At 40.9% G+C, this 16,557-nt stretch overlaps 1 protein-coding gene across 1 annotated transcript in view; it reads right to left on the bottom strand.

Moving 5' to 3' along the window:
- skila (SKI-like proto-oncogene a) overlaps positions 1-16,557 on the bottom strand; it is a 59,358-nt gene that overhangs the window by 15,046 nt on the left and 27,755 nt on the right. Inside the window, exons 3-4 of the mRNA XM_072440793.1 lie at positions 4,530-4,625; positions 1,847-1,935 (exon numbers count right to left, since the gene is read on the bottom strand). Of these exons, the coding sequence (XP_072296894.1) occupies positions 1,847-1,935; positions 4,530-4,625 (185 nt within the window). The remainder of the gene's footprint in view (positions 1-1,846; positions 1,936-4,529; positions 4,626-16,557) is intronic.

The raw sequence follows: 16,557 nt of genomic DNA, 5'->3' as shown, positions 1-16,557 counted from the left end.
TGGTTTATGTTGTGCGTATTTTGTGATTTTACCCCACTGATGATCACTGGAGTATTTTTCAAAGCCGTCTCCAAAGAGCACCTTATATGTTCTATTTTATATATGAATCCACGCAGCGCTTCTCATAATATTTATTTTTTACACTTAACAGAGCGCGCTAGGGATGGTTTCAGATCAAATAACAAGGCACCATATCATAGCATTTGAATTTAAAATGGTATTTGAAGTATATTTGACACCTTAATCAATGTTTCAGGTGATATTTGACGCCAATATTATTAAAATAACAAATCATAGACGTAATAATTGACAATATACTACTACAGTAAACCGATTCATTTGCCTAGTTCAGGAAAACTCGACGCAAAAAAGGTTGAGAAACATTAGTTGAGGTCGATGTAAATTAGAATAATACATAATGAGCGACAGTTTTTTTTTTATGCAAACAGTCGCCTTTAAACTATATATTATTTGATTAATTGACGTTAATTTATCCAGGCTGAAACCCACTGAGAGGGAATGTCTTTTTCAGCGGTGACCAGAGCCAAATGGACCGCACGGACTGTGAAAAACACACAATTTCAGACATTGTCACTGAAATAAAAGCTTTGTAGAAAAATAAAACAGTTAAATCACATAAAAGGCTCATGGGATTCTCGCGCTTTTTTTTTTGTGTGTCGATGGAAAACTCCTCCCCAAAGTTGAACGTGAGTTTCCTGGTAAAATATAGGAAATATCAATGTAAATGTACGAAATATGATAAATCTGTTAAATCAATGAGAAAATTACTGCGTCAGTCGGTGCGAAAGGAATGAAAAGCACTTAAAATGCACAACAAACTGTAAAATGTAGTATAAAAGTAAAGTTGGGTGAGAAAGTGTGAAGAAACTTAAAGTATTGACGAGCGAGGCAGAGATAGGATCGGGCCCATCTGGCTCCAGGTATTGATGAACTCTGCAGCGTCTGTTTACCAGATACGTTCTTGGACAGTTTGCCTCGGGAAGAGATAAAAGATACATGGGAGTTTTAAAAGGGGTGATTTAAACTTTTGGTTCTGTTCAAAGTCGGACTAAACTTTTTGGTTAAACATGTACTAAATGTTATAGTCACGGAGGAACGTTCTAACGGCAATGTATTTCTCATCATTTAGAGTAAAAATATGAGAAAATATACGTGTAAATACGGGTAAAATAAGGGGACAAACTTGCATCTTTATATTATATTTTCAGATATTTAAGCATTGAACAGTTAATTATTTGACACTGGTGTAAAAATGTGTGCAAAAAGAACAAAGGAGTAAAAAATGAGGTTTGATACAGTATGTACTACATTATATTCAATTTTTTAGCAAAGAACAACCAGAACCGTCATTACATTGTCTCTTGAGCATCCAAAAGTATTGTTCCTCGTGAGGAATAATTACGTTTCCCAAAAATGTGCTGTTTTAAACCAATTGTAATGAAATACATTGTTTATATTTTAGTTTATCTTCACGTATATTTAACTTTTTGCCCAGTTCAAGCTAAAGTGGAGCGAAGATTTGGAAGTTTTTATACAGCAAGTTGATATTCTTTATAACAGAAAGGTTTTGTGCCATTTCAATACAAAACTCCTTGGTATTTACTGTGATCCTGTAGTACTTTGCACCAGATTAAAATAGAAATCACTGGTATGTATCGATTATGTTCAAACAAATAAACAAATATATCTTGATTGAAATCTTAATAACTTCATATTCATCTATATTATAGCCCAGTTATTATCACACCATAACGCCCTTGAGAAGTCCCGTGGTCATGAGTGAAGCAATGAGCCGTGCTTTTCCGTGTGTGCTTTGGCGTCGTACCTGGGATGGACGAGGGCCGGGTGTCCGGGCTCCTCCTTGATGTCGTTGAAAAGTCGATTAAACACCAGCGACGGAGGAGACGATTTTCCCTGTAAACACAAAACACAGATTAAAGCTGCTCGGCGCCACATCTGCCCGTGTCCCACCGCCTCAAAGTGGCAGCTCTCCTTCACGTCCATCCATCGCCGCATACATTTGTTTCTAAATAGATGAATTATGGCGGCGGCGGTAGTAATGCGCGGGGGGCTGAGCAGCGGGAACCCACTCCCGACACGTAATCTAATAAAAGATAATATATGCACGCGTACGGGGATCATCCATCAGGCGTCGCCGCGGCACCGGGGACACACGTAATCATGATAAAGCGCGCGCTACGGCTTCTGCGCTGCGCCGTTTTTTTTTACTTGCTGCGGAATGGTGATTTACTGTACGTAATATGCAGCGATTGTGTTTGTAATAAGGACATGATGGCGCCTGTGACATTTGCACGCTGCATGTTTTCAGTCCGAGTGTGAGAGCGCCTCGTGCAGAGCGCCCGGTGATGTGGTTTTGATGGACTTGACGGGGAAGGTCAATAACGGTAGGAAAGCGGTCTGTAGATGAAAGCGGTCTGTAGACGGTAGTGTTGTCCGTCAAAAATGGAATTTCAGTGATAAATGAACAAACTTGATACTGTTTTTGATGCCGCAATGATAAAGCAACACTATTATTAATGTAAAGAATGTTTATTTCAACACGAATAATGATCGTTCCTCAAGTAGTTCAATGTTGTCTTACACTATTTCTGATATAAACCAAGAAGACTGTTCTAAACTTATTCAGGAAAGGTCCGACTTTGTAGATTTGTGTACATATTAAGCCTATTTTTAATTCTTATTTTTTATCTTATAGCTTATTGTTATTTTCATCCCGTAGATTTGAATTGTTTCTCTTTTGACTCATTCATTGTTCATTGTTTTATGTTGAATCAAATCACCAATCGGTTCATTGACAATAAACCTTTTCTGATTCTGATTCTTTCTCCTATTTTTTGGTATATTTGACCAATTTAATCTGCACCAGCACTACTATTTTGTCGTCTATTTTGACATATTAAACATATTCACTGTCTTGTTTATTAAAATTGGCATCTTTCACTTAACGATTGTGGTTTAACGAATAAATACTGTCGTTGAAATGTATTTGGTTCTTAAAAACAGTAATATTTATTATTTATTATATTGTGAGCCGTGTAATTGTGTATTGTATCAAATCATAAGGAACCCTGATGAACATCTAGTCTCAATACTAGTTTACAGTGTGGAATAGTATCCGAGTATCCAACTTTACCAGCTAAAGACCTGCCAACCTTGTGCTGGGTGGTTCAATCCTCAGCGCACAAAGCCCTCATTGTGTCTTTGTGCACGCCACTTCACAAACATTGCCCGTACAATTTCGTTACATCCTCCGACACATCCAACAATGAGAGACATTTTCTTATTTGAATTTTCTTTTCTTTTTTGCATTGTACCAATTCAAATCAGAATGCGGCTGTAGAAACGGGACAACGCGGCATGGTTTATTGTTCGGCCGTTTGTGCCATTGTCCCGCCCTCATGGTCGGGTCATGGTCGCTCTGACAGGTGAAAGGGAGAAGTGTGTCGTCGTGAATAGATCCGTGTGTGAATGAGTCGTGGTGGTGGTGGTGGTGGTGGTGGTGGTGGGGGGGGGGGGGTGTCAAAAGACAGGGCCAGTGACAAACTTTATGGACACTGGGAGGGCACAGAGGCGGACCAAACATCGCTGAGGAACAGTCGGGGCTCGATTGGAGCGGCTCGCTGTAGTTTGACTGTGTTTTATTGCATTTATTCACGTTTTGCATGAGGATTATTGTGGTGGTGTGGTGAAAGGACAAAAATATATCTAAAATTAAGTTCACTTATATTGCTCAATCGCCATTTTTGAACAATTTTGTCTTGATTAAAACATAGACAAATAATTAGCTGAACTTAAATGATGCAAAACAAAACAAAAAAGCCACATTTCTCCATCTAAAGTCTGAATTCTGCTTCAAACTTTTATTGAGCACTTTGAGATTTAAAAGAGCTGATCACTGACTATTAGAAATGACTGAATCTTAATTACGGTAATAATGATTTCAGACGAGATTGTAATATTTTAGAGCCCTGTAGACTTTAATTAAGATGAGAACAGGTAAATGTGCTATTGTTAATCTGCTCATATCTAGTTGTGACTCTGAATCTAAAGGATCAGGATGAATATTGTTCATTCTCTTTAGGACATATAATCTGAACATATCTTGCGTTTTTTAAATCATTCTTAATATATGTTGGTGTAATCTCTCATTTTTCCAGAAATTATTTAATGTTTCAAAGGTAGTTGTCGATTAATTTTAATTGTCAGACAAATGCGAAATATCTGTGAAATTTATCACAAAAAAGTGCAGAAATAACACTTTATGCCTTTATTTGAAAGTTTACAACCATTTTTTCTTCATTTTTTTTCTTCAAATCAGCTCTTTTTGTAGCATTTCCTCACAATAAACGAGGAAACAACAGCCCTGATACAATCTAAATGTCTATACTTTGCCCACCTCTAATTCTTACTATCTGCATTCTCCACGATCCTACTGTGAAATCCAATGACTTTGATATGAAAAAGCATCATCTCGACGCCTCGCTCACCTTCTTCACGTGCTCGCTGTCGGATAACTTGGCGCTGGGGGGGCAAATGTCCACCGGGGGCTTCTTAACGCGGCACTCCTCCTCCTCCACCGCCTTCTGCAAACAATGGAAGGAGGACACAATGGTTAAACCTGGAGCAAAGACTGTGGCCGTATCGTACATCATATTCACTGTAATGATTTGGAACACGGGGCCATGCATCACTATCACGCCGCCACATTTTCTGTCTATGAAACTGCCCCGTTATATCGTCTTATTTTCCCGGGCTGTTGGGCTTTCTAGGATTGCCGCAACAAATCATCTGCCTTCGTCGGACCCGGTTCTCCGCATCCTCTTCGCCGTAAATCCCTTCTTCCTCGGGACATTTAATGTCCGAACTGAATCCTTCAACCTTCAAGGATCGCCCACAACAACAAAAAAAGATATGCCAGATCGATACGGAAACTGGAATCGAAACTAGATCCTGGAAATGAGGGGGCGAGAAATCACAAACAAAGGACAAAATGTGACCTTTTCTGAATTGTTTTAGTAAGGTATTGATCTTTATAAGCGAGTAGTGTGATGATATTAGTAAATGATTCAATCCAGTTAATAAATGGCACATGTTTTGTGTTTTTAATCCTTTTTATGGGATTGAAATTGGCATTGAGCCTTTTTCTTAGTATGCCTTTGATGTGGTCATTTCTAATCCAATCCGTTTAGAATGTTATACAGTAAATAACAATAAATATCGGGCTAATTGCGTGGAAAAATGTCAGAATGAGTACACATATTATTGTTATAACTAAAGGTGCATATGATCAGGCCACATGTTTTTCTAATGATGACATTGTTTGGTGGGACAGTCCATGTGGTAAATATTTACCACAGTTTTAAATCCGTAAAGTAGCAGCAGTAGCAACAAAAAATAAATAAATAAAAAAATACAAGGAATCCCTCTGTGATGTCATCAATAAGCGACGTTCCATTTAAAACACAGGGTTTCTGACAGTTTAAACAACCATTTAACAAAATAAAGGTGTTATCAAATGTGATTATTTGTCAAATCATAACTTAGTGTGCAATGTATATGGATTTTAGCCCTTGTTTACAGTATGGTTGCTAGGTAACATTTGTGGAATTACCTCTACCCATGTCACGCCTGCTGCTCACGTCCAACCAGGAAGTAACATTATAAGCTTCACCAAAATTGTCAAACAGGGGAAAAATCAGGACAAATAGGACTAAAATCTTAAATATACTCATGTTCACAACCTGTCACATAAATTACTTAAATCCCACCCAAACCCAGGCATTAGTTATCATTACGGCTTTTGACATGAAAACAACGTGCCAAACGTGACAGGAGAAATGGACTGAGATCCAGATTAAGCAGAGAAAGGCACGTTGGCTTGTCTATTTCCCATAATTAATATCACACGTACCATATATGTACACACATACCAACACTGACATGAAAGGTGGTGAGAAACAACACAATGGCATGTAATAAAGATAGATCTGACGGCAAACTGAGACGAATGGCTTGACACTCAATGTTACGTGTAATAAGGCCGCTGCATGGGCTATAATGGCTCTATGAATAAAACAGTGGAAAGGCCACATTGGCAAACATGGCGAACTACATAGACAGACTGCAAATTCCAACGCAGCGATTCGGTGTTAAACGCGGAGATTTGCATTATGCGCGAACAATACATTGACGGTACGTTCGTTTGCGACGAGCGAAATTCGGTCATGTTTCTACAAAAGATTCTTATTAAAAGCAGGAAACCACACCACGCATCGAGTGTGTTGATGTTTATCCGTGGGAAACGTGTAGTACGAGCAAGTTGGCAGTCGAACGAGCATTCGGGATTCAAAAGTGTAGGAGACGGCGAAGGTTGCGCATGTTAAAAGCATGAATAATTGACTTGCGAGACCCTTTAAAAGACATATATAAACGTTTACGCCGGGCTGAGTGGATTACAAATCGCCACTATTTCATCGGGCTGGACTCGAGGCACGGGAAACGGACAGAGACGAATCGCTACTACGCCGATAATTACTGCGAGTGTTTAAAAGCCCGGGAACAATGGCGCCAAATTACAGCAATAGATGGTGTCAAATAGAACACGGCTTTCTGCTTTGTAGCTTGTCCTGAATTATGCATGTTTTCCAATGTTTCTATTAAGGGATTACAACATATTTAAAATGTAATGTGACATGGTAGCTTGCTGTGTTTTCTAACGGGGAAGTAGATGTGCTGTACGACATCATTTGCATGTGCTGGGCATTATAGTGGCTAACGGTGTGATAGAAATGAAAAATAATATACCGAATACGTAAATGTGTGTAAACGTTTGATTCATGAAGCTGAAAATGGTAGGGAAAAGCTAATGTTGTGAATAAATAGCAATAACTTAGCACAAGTTGTGGCATTAAATCTTCCTGTAATTGTGTATATGATGTTTTTACGCTATATAATAGAGCTGCAACTGACATTTATCTCAGTAGTCGACTATAAGTGATTCATTTTTCGTTTAGTGGGCTTTTAAACTACATTATCAGTCGAATAATGGTTGAAATATGGTAACAGGGGCTTCTAGAGAGAGAGTAGTTATTCAAAATCAGATATTTGATTAGTAATGTCTTCGTTTTTGGTCTTTTTGTCGGCGTGTTAAAGTCCAAATCACAATTACAATGACCAAAATACGATCATTGCCTCATCGCGTTAAGTCTTTAGAATATTACAACTGCGATTATGTTAAATTTGCTTTCTACTACTTTAAATATTGTTTTAAATGGTGTTGTTTTTTTTTCAAACAACTTTGAAAACGAGGCAAGACAGATCCCATAAACAATAGCGAGTCTGACTGACAACCATTCACTCTCAAATTAATCCCACTACGACCAATCGAGAGGCGCCGTTTCACCTTTGAATGGCGACTAATCCCGTCCAATGCGGCGCTACTACCGTTACAACAACCATTTAGCATTACCGACTTCCATGTTTTGGCATTTTCTCAAGTATATAATTGAAGTTTTGAGCTGATTGACGCGCCCCGGGGGTTGAGCTGGAGTCTTCCATCGCCGCGCATACCTTCCACTTATAATCTGGCAGTATTATATACCAGCAGTAACACCTATTCAAGTTCGGATACAAGTCGACAATAACAAACAAACAGGAAAAGCCCTTTGCCGAGAGTGCCGCTGATCCGACGGGCGCGCATTGATGTGTAAATAGGCTATATAGGCCCGTGTTTACAATGCCGTGGGTGAACGAGCTTGTGCATGCAAATGTGAGGGGCTGCAGCCATATGCCTAACCAGGTGTGTCTGTGCCAGAGTCCGCCAGTTCAGAGCTTTTTTCTCTTCTTTAAAAAAGCAGCACTGCAGCATGGAGCGACAGGACGGGAGGGATGGGGGGAGAGAAAGAGAGAAACAACAATAAAAGCACTGCAGTGGACTGGAGGCTACGGCTGGATTTAGGCCAGTTTTAAAAGCGGCCAGCGGGAGCAGAGATTGAAGGGGTGAGTTCAATCGGATTTCCCCCGCCACCGAGAGTTCCTTATCGGCGATCTGGCATTTGCGGACGAGATGTGGCGGATTAGAAAGCAGAGATGGAAGAGGATCAAAGATGGCTGGATGCGGAAATGCGACTTTGTATTAAGATGTCGCAGAATGCAATGGGAGATGTGGCGCGTGTTGGCGAGAAACGTTAACGCCAAAGATGCAAAAATACTGAGAAAATGTAAGAGTTGCAGTTCTGTTGTTGGTTTATTAACTGGTCCAAGAGCGGGTCAAGTATTACCCTACAATTACACAAAGCAAATACAATTGTCGGGATTAAAGTAGCACTAGCACTAACGCTAAAGTTAGCCTCCTATATTTTAATTTAACTCAATGTCAAAATGAATGAGGACGTTATGACTATTATGAATGATGATATGTTGATCAATGTCGCTTTCATTATGACATATCCAGGATTTTGGGCCACAAAAATAAATGTAATTGAATATCACAGATGAACGTTAATTTGTCAACTTGATTTTACAAGTTGTGATGATTGCATTTTCCAAACACATTTAATTGTGATTTCTTTTACAAGCATTGGGACGATTTGCGACGCGTTTCAAAATCAGGATCCTGTACAAACTGCAGAAAAGACTGTAAAATTGACCGTTTCACGAAAAATATCGGTTATTGACAGAACTGGAGGGCGACTCCCATCAGCCCGTCACCGCTCGGCACTCATTATAACAAAAGCAAGGTGGTGTTAACACGTCGCAGCATCTACTCGCTCTCCGTCAGTCTATGATTTGAGCTGTGACAAAAGCAGGGGCCAAACTGACATTAAGTCCGTGTCAACCTGCCCCGGTTTTCATGCGTTTGACCCCGGCCGCTGTGGCAGATGCTCTCGCCCTGACGAGACGGCTGACAGCTCATTAAGGCTAGTGTGTGTGGTGTGGTGTGGTGGGGTGGTGTGGTGGGGTGGTGTGGTGTGGTGGGGTGGGGGGTGTGGTGGGGCGGGGTGGGGTGGTGTGGTGGGGTGGTGTGGGGGGGTGGGGTGGTGTGGTGTGGTGTGGGTGTGTGTGTGTGTGTGTGCGTGCGTGCGTGTAATAGCAGCCTTCGTCTTTCCCTGTGTAATTCCGGTTTACCTGACAATTGACAAGCTTAACTCCCACCGCCCACACTCCAACTCATTATCCTCTCTGCTTTGGCGCTAACGAACGCGTGCGCCAGGACATGCGCGACGTGACGCAACCGTTTCCACAATCCGCACTCGAGTTGTACGGCACAGAACTGACGCAAAAACGTGTCAAGCGTGCTCCATTTGACCGCCAGCGAAACCGCCCAGATCACATCGGGGCAGAATCGTAAAACCATAAGACGGCAATAAAATAAGTGAGACAAGTTCATATAGATGAAATGGCAGCGGACCACGCAACTCACGCGGTGTTAAAAGCCAGAAAATAAAAGTGGGTCTTAAGACAATACTTAAAACACTTAATACCTCGTTCATTTAGTGAATTATTGTGCTTTTAATCTGCGGTAAGGAAGCACCTCTTGATTAACTAATATATTTCACTATTACGCTCCTAGGAATAATAATTAGATCGTATTTTTGCAGTGGAGATTGAATAACTGCATAAAAGTGAACGGACTGTCAAATTGCCAACAGAAATCTCTATTCTTTTTCCAATTTATCAACTCTTTCCTGCATTTTTTCACCATTTTCTAAAGCGACATACTTGATATTGGATTTTGCATAGCTTCAGATGAACAATTCCCATTACGCTGGGCCTAATCTGCAGTAACGAAGCACTTCTCATGTCTCTGCCGCTTTGTGCCAGCGACAAAACAGCCCGAGCGTGCCCTCCCGCGTTGCTAACTCTTTTGTTACGTACGGGACTAGCCGCCTTAGCGTGTGGATTAGCATTCCTTGCACTTGCTCCGGTGAACTCTGTCCCGTTTTTTAGTCCTGATCCTCACCAGTCTGCTCCAGCCATTACCTCGAAACACCACTACTACTACGACTACTGCTACTTCTTGACTTACTTGTTTGCGATGATTGTACTTTTAACGCACAGTCGCTTTTCTGCAACGCACGACATCTAAAAAGGAAACATAAACTTTTACAAGGACCTATTTCGAGGCCTCACGCGGAGTAGCCAGACCATTAGCGCACGTGACATTTTTCAAAGCTGAGCCATTACAGAAAGTGTGTGGTGTTTTGTGTGTTTTTCCCCCCGTATGTGCGAGTATAGGCTGCTGCTGAGTGCTGTTGAATCAAACTATAATAAGTGGCGCTCCAAAACAGACGTCTGAGGGCATAAACAAAACAGTCTGTGCACTTAGGCAATGTTTTGACGCGTTATCTATGCTGAAGTTGCATGTATTTTATATTGTGATTGTAAAAAAGGTATTGGTCCGTTGTCTATGTTGTAAGACCTTTTATGAAATTACATAAGAGTGTGCATGGTTTAGCCACACTACAATGACTTTGTGGGTAAGGAAACGTCATCGGAAACTGGATTCGCAAAAAATATCTACCCTATTTTCCGGACTATAAGTCGCACCGGCCAAAAAATGCATAATAGGGAAGAAAAAACATATATAAGTTGCACTTGAGTATGAAATGCGGTTGCAAGTGTGAAAATAACAAATAATATCACATATAAGTCGCTTCGGAGTGTAAGTATATAAGTATAAATATAAGTATAAGTCTCCACCGGACAAAACTATGAAAAAGGTGCGACTTATAGTCCTGAAAATACGGTAATTGTGATCTTGTTTGGATTTGTAGTTTGTGTTTCAATAATCAGATTTAGTTCAAAGTTCACCTTTAAATGCGTCCAAAAGACTAAAAAGAAGAAAGGACAATTGTATGAATGTATGTTTGTACAAAACTAAACTAGCGGGCGAATAAAACGGGGTATTTTGTTGTTTTTGGCGTAAATGATGGTACTTTATAAATATTACAGCATCCATTCAAAGTCATATCGCAGAATCTTTCAAGTAAAAAATAAATATGGCAAAACAAGGCAAAGTCATTCACAATTCTTATAGACATCATGAAATCTGTCTCGTTGTAGCTGCAACGCACTGTACAAGTCCCGGTCACTCGCCTGGAACTGCCCAATAGATAAACACTAGAGTGACTTGTGTGACTTGTGTGTATTGTGTGTATTGTGTGTATTGTAGCTGAGGGCCAGATCCTCTCCCAGTGACACGGAGGTTAAGCCGGCACTGCCCTGGTCCACTTCGGGTCACGTGGACGCTCCAGATGACTCCGGTCTCAGGGAAAACACAAACACGCATGCTGACCGCGGGCTAAAAATACCCCTCGCCGTCTCTGTGCATGTATAATACAGCGCGGGGAAGAGTCTGCCAGCTCCAGCGGACACGCGAAAACACCGCGCCGTTCTGCACCGGCTGCGAGAAATGTAGGACGAGACGGGAAGACATTTTGGAGGCAACTCGGAGGGCACGCATTCAAGCAGACATACAGGCTACGGCAGCAGCAGGAAGTTCAAACTGTGGTCAAAATAAAGATTTGAATAAATAGGTTTCCATTTCCCGGTGCAGGTGAAGAGTTTAGCATTATTTAGCATTCAGCGTCACTCTGAAACCCGTGCGTTACCAGTGTTCAGGTTCAGCAAATAAACAGACAATTTCAAATTCTTAGTAACTGTAACTAACCGTACCGCCATATTATTTGAATTCATGTATTTGTTGTTTTGTGTTGCATAATTGGAGTGGCAATGTGCTAAGAAAAGAGAGAAAGAATGAAATTAAAAAGAGCAAAAGAATGAAATTAATACATAATTAATGTACCTTTCGGGTCCACTTAAAATGTGCGCAGCATTGTAATTCAAGTTTATATTGTATGTTATTAGCTTTAGCATTTAATAGAAATGAGTGCAGCGTTCAAATTCAAGTGTATGATGTATGCTAACTTAGCTTTAGAAAATGATGTTGTAGAAATGAATACAACATTTTAATTCAAGTTTCTCAAGTCATAATGGGTTTACGATCTTGTGCTAATACTTAATCTATTCAAAACAAAGTAGGGCTACAATATGTAACGGCTTATTTGTCATTTCTAGATTAAAGTTGACAACTATGTGTGATATTACTCCCGCTAACCAGCCAAACCCTGCAGTATAGTTTTCGTCTGACATAAGTCTTAACCGCTCATACACACACTCAGAGAAAACGCCCGATGGCAAATCTTATCTGGGGCAAGATAAAAATGTGCAAAACAAGGCTATGCCGACCTTTCAACTCAAGTGTGGATTTAAAACGCCTTCGCTGCAGACTTTTGGGAGCGTTTCTGTTCACACATGCTTCTGCGCCATCATCAGATGGTGTTGAAACTGAAACTGTAGCTAATGGCAATATCTAGAAACTGGGATTTGAATGTTGCTAAAAAGGCTACGCTTGTTTGCAAGGTTTGACATTCTGAAGGTTAAAATGGTGCATGAAGCCAGTAGGGGTCAGTAATGTACAAATATATTACATTAATGACAAAATAATGTTAGATATAAGAGCTTATGTTTATAGAGCCTTTACCTATACTTCTAAGACTCAAGATCATGTCCTAGCATTACATCTTCAACATTCAAATGTGGGTAGATTGAATTCAAGTTTATGCTAACTTACCTTTAGCATCCACTTGAAATTAGCGCAGCATTCGAATTCAAGTTTCTGGTGCATGCTAACTTACCTTTAGCATTCACAAGAAATGAGCGCAGCATTCGAATTCAAGTTTCTGGTGTACGCTAACTTAGCTTTAGCATTCACAAGAAATGAGCGCAGCATTCGAATTCAAGTTTCTGGTGTACGCTAACTTAGCTTTAGCATTCACAAGAAATGAGCGCAGTATTTGGATTCAAGTTTATGTTGTACGCTAACTAAGCTTTAGCATTTCCTTGAAATTAGCGCAGCATTTATTATATAACCTGTTTCCAATGAACTACTCTTTTTTTAAACGTATACTGAAGACACCTAGGATTAAGTTAGCCATTAATGTTTTATTTACATCCCAATTTAGCGCTTTACGGACAGCAGCGGTTGAAGTAACGCCTCGTCCTCCTCGTCCTCTCTCTACGGGGGAAGTAAACAGGCTTTATTTTGATATTCTTTCAGACGCTGCACGTTTTACACGCTTCAGAAGACACACAGCCACAGTTACGCCCTGTCTGCCCCGCACCGCATCCTGTTCTGCTCAACTCCTCAACTGTGTCAAAGATTACAGCAGAAGATAAGCCACTGGTATAAATAAGGCCCTATGGTCAAGGCGAGGTAATCTGATAAGCTACAGCTCCACTCCTAGCATACACAACTAGCTTCCATTTGCTAATATACCTGGTTTCATTTCAATGTCCAATTTTTCCTCATCATCTCGTAAAAGTTACTGAAAATGAAGTAGGGTTTGTACTAGGATTGTGAGTATTTCTGTGATCTAAAGCACTATGTTTTTCAATTTACACTATATCATTGTACGCGGACGCCATTTTGATTTTTATCAGCGCACACACAGGCAAAACATGATGCAACCCATTGGTATGTCATGATTACTTAAGTTTTTTACACTTAATTGTATCTGCTTCTGTTTTTTTTTTTAACTTAAAATCAAGTCAAATATACTGTTATGAGCCTTTTTTCAACAATACAACATAAAAATCAACTGCTTGCTAGTGTAAACTTTCATTAGGAAAAGGCGTGGCTTCTCAGTTCTGCAGTTTTGAACAGGAAGTCAATGGACCCTTATCTGTTTTAAAGTCGTTTTAGATAAATATTGACGTGTGCAATGAGCAAAATGTTAAATAATGACCTACATATGTTAAAATAAACTACATGTAAAAAAGGATATACTGTACGTCTTATTTAATACTACTGTTTTTCTGTAGGTGCCGTTTTGGTCATTGGCACCGTGGTTATGTTTGTCGTGGCCGTAGTCCTAACTCTATAAATACTTTGCAGTTAATTATCAAAGCACTGGCGCACAGATAAGCCAGGCGCATGTTAGGCAAGCTCCTGACCCAGAATCAATGCAAATACTGTTGTTTGTCTATTGTAAATCTATTTTTTTCTCCTCTCAGCATTCGTACGCGACAGTCACAGGAACGCATCTTAAAACTGAAAAACACACTTACGGCGTTATCGTTGTATTTTTTTTCAACATAAAACGCCTAAAATGTAACTTTTTACGGTGACAAATGCCGAGTGTCTTGGTGGTCCCGGTGTGACGCAGACACGGGGTCCTTCACACAGTCCTAATCCAATAATCCATTTATCCAGGACTGGCAGCTCAGTTTCAGTCCGATCGATGAAGAGGACACAAGGGACGGATATAGTCAAGTGGTGCGTTTAAAGACACTGTATTTTGGGCTTTCACCAGATCTGATTAATTTATGATTGAAAATAAAAAGCCTGGCAGAGGATGGAAACGGTCAAAATCAATACGAGAAACACAATGTTAAAATAATGCGCAATTCAGGTCACGTAAAAAAGTAAAATATACAATCATTGAATCTGTGACAATTCAAGCTAGCCCAGACCACTAGCCATTAAGAAACAAACACACTTTTCATAGCCTTTAACGCTCTCGACCCGGCCACGTAACTGTTGATCTTTGAGCTTAAAAAAGATAAACAAACGCGTAAAACGGAGCTAAATTTGGACCAGTTTGGCAGGTGCCGAACAGGCGACACGGGACACCTCAGACACAAGACGGGGTGACTGTTTTGTCCACGATCTGTCTCCTCTCCTTCTCTACTTCCTCTTCAACTCCCTCTCTTTCTTCTGTCTCTATCTCTCTTCTGTACTCTCTCTCTTTCTGTTCTCTCTCTCTCTTTCTGTCTCTCTCTCTCTCCTTTTTCTCCCCACTCGATCTCGATCCCCCTTCTCCCGTTTCTCCATTTCTCCTCTCTGCACCTCTCTCTCCTTTTCTCTCCCTCTTCCTCCTCTTTTTCACTCCCCTTCTCTTTCCCTCTCTACTTTCTCTCACCCCTTCTCTCTCTACTTCCCCCCTAACTTCCCCTTTTCCTCCCTCTCTACCTGCATCTCGACCTCGCCTCTCTTTCTCTCCTGCACTCCCATTCCTCCTCTATGCACCTCTCCCTCTTCCTGCTCTCTTTTTCTCTCCTTCTCACCTCTTCCCCTGCCTCTCTCCCTCTCTCTCTCTCTTTCTCCCCTCCGCCTCTCTTTACCTCTTTTTTCTGTCCTCTGTGTCATTCTCTCCAACTCCAACAAATAACATCACATTAACAGTACTTTTGTCTCTCTCTTTCCGTCTCATTCATCTCTTTCACTCCATTTCTCTTTCCCGCTCACTCACACCTTTTCTCTCCACTTCCCCCCGAACTTCCCCTTTTCCCTCCCCTCTCGACCTCGCCTCTCTCTCTCTCCCCCGCACTCCCCTTTCTCCCTCTCCCTACTCCTTCTCTTTCTCCCTCTCCACCCCCTCTCTCCGTTTCTATCCCTCCCTCTTCACTTCCTCACACACCTGTCCCTCCCTCTCTTTTCCCGAGCGCATGAACGGCCCAGACGAGTCCGAGATAAGGATCAGCGACGCAGTCATGCCACCGTCACATTCAGGCAGATAACAACCGCAGTCTTCTTCCGCCTAATAAAAAAAGAAAAGAAATGTTGGCTGGAGGCCCAGAAAGTGTCCCACGCGGGCATTTGGTCTAGACACCCTTTATCACATGTCGGCCGTTAAGGAAGGAGGTTATGTTTAAGTCAGCTGCCGGGACGGAACTTATAGAAAGTCATTTTTTGAAAAGTTAACACGCATTTTAGGTCTGTGTAGATGAAGTTTTTCCAGTATGCAACAGAGAAGTTGTTGGTTAGTCCATTAGAAAGTTAATAATTACCTTTACTTACTTTACTACCCGTCTATATTTACTTAAATTCAGTCTACATTGCGTAATTAAAAAGTTATTTTCTACTTCTTTAGTCAATTGAAATACTCAAAAGGAAGCAATTTTTGTATTGATAATCTCTCAAAATATGTCATGTTATTGCTGACAAAACCTGCATTTTTAAGACTTTTTTTAAATATTCGGTTAGTAACGGACCGGTGTATTAATAATGACCTTTTTCTTAAATTTAGTCTACATTGCGTAATTAAAAAGTTATTTTCTACTTCTTTAGTCGATTGAAATACTCAAAAGGAAGCAATTTTTGTATCGATAATCTCTCAAAACAGGTCATGCTATCGCTGACATAACCTGCATTTTTAAGACTTTTGTATATATCAGGTTAGTAACGGGCTGCTGCATTTTCCTGATCAAATTCCAGCACGAATCCATCACGTTTCGGTCGACCCTGGAGGCGTTTCGGTGGCACTTCCGGCCTTCCGTCTAGACGCGGATCACGCGGCTCGCCTCCTGTCGCTCCGGCCTCTTCCTGCCAAAAGCGACCGGGTCCTCCCACGACAGGAGAGGCGGGCGGCCATTTTACGCTCCTCGCAAACAAAACGTACCATAACCGGAAACAGCAGGGACAGCAGCGCGGCACAGGCTGGGAGCAGTAAG

The sequence above is a fragment of the Eucyclogobius newberryi genome, unplaced genomic scaffold (genome assembly GCF_026437365.1).
Source record: "Eucyclogobius newberryi isolate DKJ021-1_F unplaced genomic scaffold, fEucNew1.0.hap1 SCAF_12, whole genome shotgun sequence".
NCBI classification, from domain to species: domain Eukaryota; kingdom Metazoa; phylum Chordata; class Actinopteri; order Gobiiformes; family Gobiidae; genus Eucyclogobius; species Eucyclogobius newberryi.
Note: the sequence above shows the minus strand (reverse complement) of the source record. Positions and strands in the feature narration are given on the sequence as shown.